The 12179-nt window shown below is 33.0% G+C and overlaps 1 protein-coding gene across 21 annotated transcripts in view; it reads right to left on the minus strand.

Moving 5' to 3' along the window:
• The window catches only part of Ppip5k2 (diphosphoinositol pentakisphosphate kinase 2), an 86344-nt gene that overhangs the window by 27165 nt on the left and 47000 nt on the right, over positions 1–12179 (minus strand). For 20 of the 21 annotated variants that reach the window (XR_010046458.1, XR_010046456.1, XR_010046459.1 and 17 more), the window contains 4 exons: positions 7261–7388; positions 6551–6665; positions 1786–1893; positions 1579–1695 (listed from right to left, as the gene is read on the minus strand). Coding sequence is in view for 16 of the 21 variants with exons in the window: in XM_063245509.1 (XP_063101579.1) it covers positions 1579–1695; positions 1786–1893; positions 6551–6665; positions 7261–7388 (468 nt within the window). In the remaining 5 variants the exon portion in view is untranslated. Of the gene's footprint in view, positions 1–1578; positions 1696–1785; positions 1894–6550; positions 6666–7260; positions 7389–12179 lie in introns of those variants that run through there. The other variant, XR_010046460.1, reaches the window with a different exon arrangement.

Here is a 12179-nt window from a genome sequence, read left to right on the forward strand (position 1 = left end):
AGAAAGACAAAAGAAGGACTAAACAATTCAATTTGTATGCATAGCCTAAAAACATGGTGTAAAAATTCTGAACATTATAAGGAAAAAGAGACAATAATCTTGGTGGGACATCTTTTCATACCCTTTTAAGTAGCTAATAAACAGAAATCAGACCAAATAAATCTTTTAAGGATATAAAAGACTGAACATTATTAATAAACTTTCCAGGCTGACTGGAACTGAACAAAGGATAATACTTGGATATACATCTGACATTTGTAAAAAATTAAGTATAGGGAGCTGGGGAATTAGCTCAGCGGCATAAGTGCCTGCCTTGCAAGCAGGCAGTCGTGAGTTCGATCCCCGGTACCGGTAAAAACGAAAAAGACAAAAAAAAAAAAAAAAATTAAGTATACACAGATCAACACTTTCTAAATATAGCCAAGACAAAAATCACACCAAATATATCCTTTAACAGAAGAGAAATTAAACTAAAAACTGTTAACAAAAGCTCACTAGTAGTTTCCACGTTTGAAATTAAACATAAATCCCTGAAGTCATGAATCAAAGAAAAACAAAAATTAACACATTGCCAATGAATGATAAAATATAATTATCTGATGCAGCTGAGACACTATAGGTATACTAAAGAGATACTGTGCTCGACAGCTCCAAATGCAGTTATTAGGAAAAAAACCTTTAAATTTAGGGCCTAAAGGGTAGTCAAATACATTAGAGTTGGTTAACAAAATAAATCCAAGAGAAGTAGAAGGATACAGAAAATTTAACATCAGAGGTTAATAAAAGTACAAATGTACAATATAAAGAATTCACAAGAGAAATTATTAGCTTTCTAAAAGATTAAGAAATCATAAATCCTTGCCAAAACTCAATTAGGAATGATGCATTAAGAAGTTAGCATTACAAAAAAAAAGAACATCATTACAGATCTTATAGACTGGTCATGGCGAACCTTTTAGAGATTTCAGTGATACAAACAGCCTGCTGTGGCATGTGTGCCATCACCATTACGGACAAGGAAAGGACAACATAAGGATACTGAATAACTATATACCCTAAATTTGAAAATTAAGTTAAAATTCAAAAGCCCAACTAATCAAAATGGATATAAAAAGACGCAGGAAATCTGCATAGTGTATCAGCTGAAGAAACAGAACACATAATTGAAAACATTCCTACAAAGAAAATTTGATGACCAGATGATCTCCAAGTAACAAATTTTAATAAATATTTAAGGAAAAAGTAATGCCAATCTTATATACATGTTTCTAGGTAGCATTTAATTCTTAATACAGTGAAGATTAAAATGCCAAGTGTTTACCACAATGTTTAATGTAGAGTAGTGCTAAAAAAAATTCAGATGTAAACATTATAATTTACTGGGTTTAAAATGCAGTCTAATAAAGATAAAATTCTATGTATAAAAATACTATCTTCTCAAATCATATTTTAAAAAGTTTAAGCCATTTTTCCACTTAATTAAGAATTATTTACAATAACTAATAGTAAATATTTAGAGCAAACTTATGAAACTCTAAAACCGTAGTGTCCAGGTACTATAAGTTCCAGCTGCATTACCTCTCTGGAAGCTGGTCTGTATCCATAGCCAGATGGTAAATTTTTATCTTCTTCACAACCTTTGGCTCCTGGACTGAAATGTAATTCAACATGAAAGCGTTCTTCTGAGGAAAGGTCCTAAAATATATGAAGGAATATTTTCACAGTAACTAAATTCAAGCCATTTATTTACATCTGGCAGTACAGACAAACCCAGAGTCTGCTTACCTTGTTAGGGTCTTCGTAAAGCATAATAACAATCTGAGTCATGTAGTTGAGTTCACTGACAATGTTCAGATAGTCCACAGCTCGTTTCCACTGTTCATCCTTTGATTCCTGAATAAAAGGTATACGGTAAGTTTCTTCTCATGCTGTGTTTCTCAAATCACTTCATTCTTGTCATAGTGGCTTGCTCAATCTTGAGAGTTATCACACACATATGATGGGTGATGCACACACTAAGATGCACAACTTTTTCCAAATGGCTTCATTTAAAAGTCTCAAGTTTCTTAAGCTTGTTTAAATAAATGTTAAAAGTCTTTTGCCAGTAGTATTGGAAGCCCCAGTGGGTAGCTTTTTTTTTTTTTTTTTTTTTGTCTTTTTCCTTTTTATTTGTACCGGGGATTGAACTCACGACTGCCTGCTTGCAAGGCAGGCGCTTATGCCACTGAGCTAAATCCCCAGCCCCCTAGTAGGTAGCTTTTTACAAAACAGTTTATAGAAAATAAAAATTGAAAGTTTCTTGGAATACATTATCTGTTACTGAATTCTAAGGGTAAGGAACAGTTTTAATCTTCTAAGTGCAAAAGCATTTGGTATGTTATAATACAGGACACCAACTGGTAAGGGCAGTGCTTTTCCCGGTTCTATCATACGGCCCATGTATGTGACAAAGCCTTTCAGTAAATATCCCTTATTTACTGCTATGGTTTAGATCTAAAAGGACCGAGAGTCTCATGCATTTGGAAGTTGACTGGATTACACAAGTGTTAGGGCTGACTTGCTGCTGAAGAGGGCAGGGGCCTTCCCAGTTGTAGATAGATCACCAGGTACATGATGTGGAAGGCTTTCTCCCTCTGCAGCTCCACCCTTCCCTCTCTGCTTTCTGGTCCCCAAGAGATGAGCAGCTTTCCTCCACCAGACCCTTCCTGCCACTGGATTGAAAATCTGAAAAAGATAAATCTCTCCTCCTTTAAGCATGGCTGCGGTCCCAGCAATAAGAAAGTGACTAAGACACTCACAATGCAGTGAAACCAAGAAATCACCAGAAGGTGGCATATGGAAATTCTGTTCCTCTTAGCCATCCCCTTCATCATTCACCATCTTCATTTAGAGAATCACATTTCTTTACACAAGCAAGCATGCAATGTGATAACTTAACAGATCTTAAGGAACATGGACTACAAAGTGTTCAAAGAAGAAAATCCCACTCAAAATGGTAAAACTATTCAAATTATAGTCTATAGGTAATAATCAACAGTCTATATAAAACTTATGTACATCTCAGGTAATTTTCATTCATTGTATATATGTTACAAATATCTTAATTATATGATAGAATTCAATTTTTTATGTATAATAAAAAACTTATTTTGAATTTCAGTGTAGGATGTGGCTTGTTCTAAAATAATACTATAGTAATACCACATGCCCTTATGTACAGTTTTAAAATTCAGTATGTTTCCTTTCTTCATAGATATTATATACTCCTATCTATTCAATGCTCTAGAGTAAAAAGTGTATCTGTGTATATATGTGTGTGTTGATGAGGTCATGTGTGCAAAGAATTTTCAAAAACTTGTGTTTTTCAAAACTGATAAAGGAAAACACATTAGTATTATATTACTGAATTTCACCACATACAAATTCCTGAAAATGATGACACTGAATTCTAAAAGTTTTCATTAGGTTAACAGATAAGTTAGATTTTGTGATACTACTCAATTAAGAAGACCATCTAATTTCTGCATCAGAGCTAAAGATTTTGCCAGATATGTTTCAATAAATAGGTAACATTAAGCAATATTTAATAGTATCTTTGTGAACAAAATTAATAAGAAGCCACAAAACAATCTTTTTTCTTTAAATTAAGGTCTATACATTCCTTGAAACCTAATGTACAATCTGATTTCCTGAGCTAAGCTTTTTTTTAATATTACAGAGAGATTTTGTACAGTTCATTCTAAACCATCAAGAATTCCAGAAAACTGAAAGAGGTTTTAAGTATAATGCTTAAAATTCTTACAATTATAGTAAGGGTTCAGATAATGGATAATAGTGCAAAAAAAATTTAAAAAGTTAAATCAGAAAACAGCACATCATAGGTACCATGATTTTTTCCAGGGAGCACAAATTCTTTTGAAAAATATAATTGCTTAGTTTTTGTTTTAGAAATAAAACTTACATTTAACATTGCCAAACAACTTGTAGCTCTGTCACTACTGTAGTTTATACTTACCTGTTTTTTAGATCACTGCAATAGTTTTCACCTTGGTTTCCTCATATGCACACTTGCCTACATACTGTCCGCACAGCACCAAAAGTCACTGCCTTCCCTACTTAAAACCTTTCAACAGCTTTCCAACCATTCAGGATACAAAGCACTGTCTAACTTTACCTGTGACTTTATTCATCTCTCACAACTAGGCTCTAACCATGTTTTCTTTGCAGTTCCTATATTCCTCATGCTATTTCTATCTTCAGAGGTACCTTAGTTCATGAACTCAATTCTCTCTAAGATTTTGATGGCAAACTGAACTAGATGAGAGCTGAATCAAATTTCTCCATAAAATCACCATGGAACGTTTTTTTTGTTTGTTTGTTTGGTTTGTTTTGTTTTGTTTTTTTGGTGGGGAGGAGTAATGGGGATCAAACTCATGACCTCACACTTGGCAGGCAGGCGCTTATTCTGCTGAGCTAAATCCCCAGCCCTATCACCATGGAACACAACTGCCAAATTTGATTCAGTTCTTGTTCAACTTGGTTTGCAATCAGAATCATGGAAAGAATCAAGTTCTTGAACCAAGGCACCACTATATATACATGTGAAAGATTTATCTCTTTCCCCTTGAAACAATTTCATGAGTACTACTGGATATATGTAAATTTTTGCTTTGCTAACCAAGGGTCATTTTTTTCATTCACTATTCTTTTATTACAGCTTTACTAATCCACATGAATGTTACTTTGCCATTCTTTAATGTGACAAAGTAGAAACCAAAACAAGAATGAATGTATGCTTTCAAAATTTTGATAAGACTAGAACACCAAAATAGCTTTAGGGTAACTTTGCAAATGATTATTTTTAAGACCCAATAAGATAAAAAAGGTTAGGAAACAGAAAGCATCACAAATCACTGTTGTCTTTTATTTAAAAATTATATAGAAAAAAAATTACTTTTTAAAAAAATCACTTTGGATACAGATATACTTAAATGTATACACCAATACATACTGGAAAATAAAGGAAAATTCTTAATTTTTTGTGAGTTTATAGAGGTGGCTGATATAGATGAGATCCCAGAATTCAGGTTTATGCTATAACAAGATATACCTGGAGGGAGTGGAGCAGAAATTAAATCAATTTTGCACATGAGAAGACTATAAATAACTATGGACAATGAGTAGACAAAGGGTCATTTAAAAATAGTGACTATTTAAATTTTAAAAAATAAGTAAAGTCACATTGTCATCAATTCCCTAAATACTGCCATTTGCTTTGAATACACTTATTCCATGTTTTTACCAATTTCTGAAGCAGTTCTGGAAGTCTTCTCCCATGAGCACCTTTATGAGATACGATGGAAACTCTGGTGACTGCTGCTGCCCAGTGCCATCCAGCAGAAAGGCAAGCTCGTAAAAATGCTATGGGGGGAACTCACCCACCTTATTCACCTGATCAAGCACACTGTGACCTCTGGATTTTCGCCAAAGTCAAAATGACCATGCAAGGCAAACCCTTCAACTCAGTGCAGGACACTGAGTCAGCCACAACAGTGCAACTGAAGACACTATGAAAAGGACTTCCAGAACCACTTCAGAAAGGGGCAAGAACGATGGGATAAGTGTGTTCCACATGGGGAACATTTCACAGGGGTTAATGGCAATGTGTCTTTTACTGTAAAAATTTCTTAAAAAATAAAACACATCTATTTTTCTTACTACAGTGGACTGTATTTTGCAAAAATGGCTGTTACATACATTGAATCCAATATATTCTTGTAATGTAACAGTGAGACTCGATGCACACATCTAGCCATATGGGTTATTTCTTTTGGTGTCGAACCTGGATGGAATTCTGTAATTGCCTCAATGAAAACTGCTCCACTTGAGGGATACTTATGATCAGATATGATATATGTGAAACGCCATACACTTGCACCTTGCTACCCTAACTGCATTTTGAGAAAGCAAGTCACACAAAGAGGCCAGATGTTGTTATTGTACTCAACAACCCCTCAGGTCCCATTTGGTAAGTATCAAGCACTAAACATGTGAGAACACCTTTGAAGTGACTGAGTCCCAGCCATGACTACAACTCCATGAGACTCTACCAAAACTGCCTAATTGATCCTAGTCAATCCTCTAAACTTGGAAAACAGAAATAAAGGAGCTGTGGCTGTTTTAAGCTACACATCTTGATACATCATTATGTGATGGAAGGTAGGAGGCACAATGTCTAACAGAATACTAAATCCTGTCAATTCTGACCCTTCCTGCTGAAATGCTCATCTCTCAGGTTCATCAGCCTCTCTTTCTTCACATTGCTAGTCATCTATAATATCACCTGAAATCCCTGTTTGGTTGGTCACATGAACCTTAAGAAGGAACATCTTTGGTCCCAAAATCTAGCAAAAGACCTGATATATTATAATAAATGCTCGGAAAGTGATAGTACATCATAAAAATTGATGAAGAGTTACAGAAGTTTCATAGTAAAAATGGGTTACTGATTTGATTAACAAATTCAAAAAACATTTGTTAGTTTACTCACATCGCATAAGGCACCATAGCGAAGAATAGATAGTAAAGAATGTACATGACTTTCACTGGTAAAATATAATCTGGTACGAACATGACGTTCAGGAGACAAAACACCTCTGGAATACCTAAAATTAGAAGCATACAGTATTATAACCATGTAATAAAAACTTAAGTATAGAAATTATTCTATAAAATAGAATTTAATCTTCCTAGAAATAAAATTCCCTAATAAATAAACCTGATATTCTTCCAACCAATAACTCCAAAATTGAGGAGTAACTTTCATAAATGAGGAGATATTGTATTTTGATAGCTATTTTTCTAACATGATGCTAGCTGGAACTAACTAGGTCCTCTGAGATTAGTCAAACGGTAATAAACTTAGTATTACTCAAGTTAACTCTAAAGAGGTTATTTTAGCTACTCCAGTAGCAGTGACAGAGGTTATAGACCTAGAGATACTCAAAAAAACACAGTGATGACCCCATGAAATGATGACACACATTCCCTCTTCCCCATTCACCTCTGTTTTGCTCCAAATTGATGCCAAAAGCAGCTTTGGCTGGAATTTACTTAATAGGAATATCTAGATAATCCTATTTCCACAAAATATCAAGTCATATGCTCCTGATTTCTATACAAAAACATTAAAAAATACTTTAGATTTGAAGTATGCAAAACAGATGCCTATGGACTTAAACAACTAGTACAGTCTCTTACACAGGATGGAGTTTATTTACAGTGTCATCATCTTGTGTTCTCTGCAGGTCTGAGCGAATTTTTCTAACTAGAGGAGTACAGTAGCCTTTGGCAATCTCCAGTTTTTCAGCCTTAGTTATACCATATTCCTGAGCAGAAAATACATAGTGTTAGAAAAAGGGTATAATAACAAAGGGCTCTACAAATACACTCCTGAATTAAGGAACTCTAGTGAGATATAAATAACTGTACACTAGACAACTCAGTTTGCCTGTTTTGTAACTGCAAATACACTATTTTCAAATTATAAATATAATTGGAAGGATTCTGTGGTAGAATTTAAAAAAGCAAATAACTTCTAAAGAAAGAGAATGAATGTATTAATGTGATCTTTTGCATCAGTATTCAGCTTAATCAGGAGGTGTAAAATGTTTAAAGTAATCCTAAAACATGGATTAAGGTGAGAGTAACTACAACATAGACAAAATGCAATAAATATGAAGGAAATATAAATTAAGACCATGAGATTTTTGGAAGCAGGAGATATGACTCAGTGGTAAAGTGTCTGCCTAGCACACAGAAGGCCTGGGTTTGATTCCCAGCACCACAAAAAAAGAAAAAACAAAAACAAAAAAACCCAAAAATGACTTTTTGTCTATTCCAATATTGAAGCACATTCTTTAAAAAGTTCTGGGCAATATTCTTAATGTTTAAGTGGTGGTGAGAAAAAATGCCTTGAAATTAACCAATTTATGATGTCTATAATCATGAATTAAGTAGAATTAAAATCGATTGATGTAATGTGAAGTAGAAAAATGTAATTATGAATTGCAATGAAAATTATGGTTCAAAATGTAGATTAGAAAATGACTGTATATTAGAAAAGAAAAAATCTGTGGGATTGGAGAGTGTAAGAAGGGAAAAAGGAAAAAATAGGGGAAATAAGTACAAAGAAAGGAGAACATAAAAGAGGGAAGAAATACACCCTCTCTTTCCAAATTCATTCTGGGATACCTTAATTTAAAAACTATTTCCTCTAAAGGGATTCAGATGGCAAAGTATCTGTACAGACAGCAGATCTCAAAATTGCCCAGTAAGGATAATGTGATTGATTACGAATGGAGTACCCATGAAAACTGAATCTCTTGGGTTCATTTACCTTAAAGCTTTTATTTTATTTCCAAATTCAGTCTGTATTGTTGCCCATATACGACAGTGAGCTAGGTATAGGAAGGGGATATGTACATAATTGTGCATGTATACATATATATACATATATATATATATATATATATACACACACACACACACACACACACACACACACACGTACACAGAACAAAACTGTTGAAACTAAAAAGTCATTAGGGGAAATTTTTTTAATTTGTTTTAGCAAGCCATGAGGAAATAAGCATTTTCATACACTGTTGGTCTAGGTAAAAAACAGTTAAAATGTTCTACAGCTACAGAAATAGGGTGAAGTGCATGGAAAGATATTTCAAGAATGGAAGAAATGGAAAGAATCCAGGTTTTCATGTACAAGAAACTAGTTAAATATATTTACACATAGCTTTACATAGAAAAAGTGTCCAATGTTAAATGAAGGGGAATAAAAATCAGGTTGTAAAACAGTATGGTTTTTCCTGATTCCATTTTTATAAATAATTTGTTACGTGTATGACTATGTACATGAATTTAAAGTCAGAGGGTTGAGAATATTCCAAAACACTGACATGTTTTTAGCTGATAATGTGATAGTAAGTTTTTTTCCTGTTTTTGGTACTGGAAATTGAACTCAGGACCTTGTGCTTGCCGGGCAGGTGCTGTGCTACTGAGCTATATCCCTAGCCTGTTATTGAGCTTTTTCTTAATGCACATATATTTTAGTTTTATAACAAAGATATATTACTTTTTAAGTGAAACACATTTTTTGCTCATCTATCACCATTCTTTAGAACAGAGTAATTTTTAGAAACCTATGTTCTCATATGTAGTTGCAATATTTCTATCACAAATAGAAATGGTTAAGATACCAGATGAGGCTGTTTAAAGGCTTTCTACAGTGATTTCTAAGACAGTGTCTTTGGACTTTACATGGAAAATGCTATTATGAAGACTCCTCCACATTTCATAATCTAACAGCTAACTAAGAAATCACCTTCAAATTTTAGTTCGTTTAACATAAATACAAACTGATTCATTTAAGAGAAGAAACATCTTTTTAGAGGCATGAAATATGCCACGATATAGACACATTTTTCTTACACAGGCAGTGACATTTTGTTAGTTTGCATTCATTTTCTCTAAATAAACTAAAAATTTATATATTTTCCTGAATCATCAAATCTCAGTTTACTCTTCATCTGTGAGACCATATCACATATAAAATTATACTTCTTCCATTTTAAATAATGTTTTCATGATAAATTACTACTATAAATAGTTATACTTTTAGTTACTTTTTTCAGTGGTTGACAATACCTGCATTTTATTCAATGTTTGGACTTATGAAAGCTAAAGCAAGTAACTATTTAACTAAACTACATTCTATGTAAAAAAGAAAAAAAGAATCTGCTATGAAAATACTGTCTAACCAAAAAATTAGGGCGATAAGTCCAAGTTTTCTTCTCCTCAATTTAACTCCACTAACGCATATAAAAGTCTCCTGGTTTTAAGGCTAAGAATTCATTCAAAATAGGACTGTTTCCTGGAGGCTTGGGTATCGTTTTTCTTAAGAAAACCAAGATAGCAAAAATAATTTATGTCTCAAAAAACCAATTTTAGAGGTATTATCAATAAATTCTAAGATTATTGTGAAAATCTAAACAGATTTTAGCAGATAATTACTGTAATGGATACTGAGAACAGCTCAGCTTGCAGAATTACTTTAAAAACACAAATGATAGCTCAAATCCTAGATAATCATAGTAATCTTTAGTGCTTTTTTTAGTTATGATGCTTTAGCAATTCATTATGAATAATTAAACATAATGAACATGGTGCAGTCAACTCTAAAACAATTTTTTCATTCTCAAATATAACATGTTCTATGCATTTAGTAGCAAAATTTCATTTAGGAATGAAATCAAACTACATAATGACTTGGGTGTGATTTTGCTAACAATTAGAAAAAGTATTTCTATATTTAGTCACTAAGTAGGTAATATATTTAGATGTATCAAAGATTATCTTGAAAAACACAAATATACGCCATAAATATTTTAAAAGGTTGTATATTTAAAGCTAATTGTTAAAAGATGTACCTTTAAATAATCCTCATTAAACATAAATGCATCAATTTAAGGCTAATATCAAAGCAATTCAAAATCAAAGAAACAAATCACACTTTCAAAGTAAACTCAGAATATCAATAATCTTCGTAGGAAAGTTTGAGTAAGTTTTCTATCTTGAACTTTATAACAAAGATCAATGCTAATTCAGTAAATTTACTTATTTAGTCATAATCAAGTCAGTGCTAGATTGAGATGATCTTTTTTTTTATCACACAGTTTTAAAAAAAACCAAAAAACTGAAGCCTGTAAAATTTTGTATTGATTTTAATGGTAATCTCCAAGTATCCTATATTATAAAATAAAACCTTATACTTTGAAAATTAAAATTTTTAAGAATAAAATTTGTCTTTTTCATTTCAAACAGTAAGAAGAAAAACTATAACAATAAGTATAACAAAATGTTTTTGCGTATGGTGCTGGGATTGAAGCCAGGGCCTCACTCATGCAAGGCAAGCACCTACCAATAAGGTGCTTACTGGCACCTTATTTACATTTCATTTTGAAAGAAGGTCTCATTAAATTGCCTAGGCTGGTCTCTAACTTGCAATCTTCCTGCCTCAGCTTCCCCAAAAGTTGGCATTACAGGCACCACCACCTTCAGCTGTAACTGTTTTAAGCTAACAACACATTTTTAGTTCTGAAAGTGAAATGGTAAACAAAAGAAATTGTCAGAGAATGAATCTTGTCTTCTACATTCATATTTCTTAAAGTAATCCTGAAAGGCATATTCTTGATAATCAAGATATTTTTACTCACTTTTAAACAGGATTTATGCTTTAAATCACTGCTTTATAGTATGAGAAACTGTCCAGCTTACATATCTGACCAAGTGAATATATTGTCCCTTTGTGCTTAAGGAACATGTTGATATGGACTCTCACATTGGCATTATATTAACCATTTTTACATATGGATATTTTTAAGAGGGATTGTTTGAACTTCTATTGACATTCATCCTTTTCATGTATCTCACTTTTCCCGCCTTTTAATCTCACATTTGGAGCACCTGATCCACTCCAGCCTCCACTTTATAACATCCAAATCACTGTTAGTAACTAAGTGGGGAAAAGATCCTAAAATGGCACCTGGAGCTTTTCTCTTGTAACATATCCTTGATATCAATGGGCCTTATCACATATTCCTTTGTCATGAAACTGGTTCTCTGCTTGACTACCTTTCAATTATTTGAGTTATGATTATACTTTCACTTGTATTGTCCTATAATGAAAAGACCCAAGGTCCCCCAAAAGACTGACGCACAACTTGACCTCTAAATATTATTTTCAAATATTTCCATATCAAGTAAAAAGACTTGCAATTCTTCTTTCTTTTTATGTCTTTTTTGTGTGTGTATGTGTGCTGGGGATTTAATCTAATGTCTCATGTATGCAAAATAAATATTATTAAGCTACATCTACAACTCACAAAGAAAAGATACTTATTTTGGGCTGCAGCTACCTTTTCTTCTCATTCCCCACAGAATTTCAAAAAGAAAGCTGGTACATGCATAGTAGGTACCCAATAAGTACTTCTTAAGTGATTTTTTGTTTGTTTGTTTGTTTGTTTGTGGTATCAAACTCATGACCTTGTGCTTGCCAGTCAGGCACTTATGCCAATGAGCTAAATCTTCAGCCCCAAGTGATTTTT

The sequence above is a fragment of the Cavia porcellus genome, unplaced genomic scaffold, assembly GCF_034190915.1.
Source record: "Cavia porcellus strain 051 isolate PalLab524CR breed Dunkin Hartley unplaced genomic scaffold, mCavPor4.1 scaffold_2, whole genome shotgun sequence".
In the NCBI taxonomy this organism is placed as follows: Eukaryota; Metazoa; Chordata; class Mammalia; order Rodentia; family Caviidae; genus Cavia; species Cavia porcellus.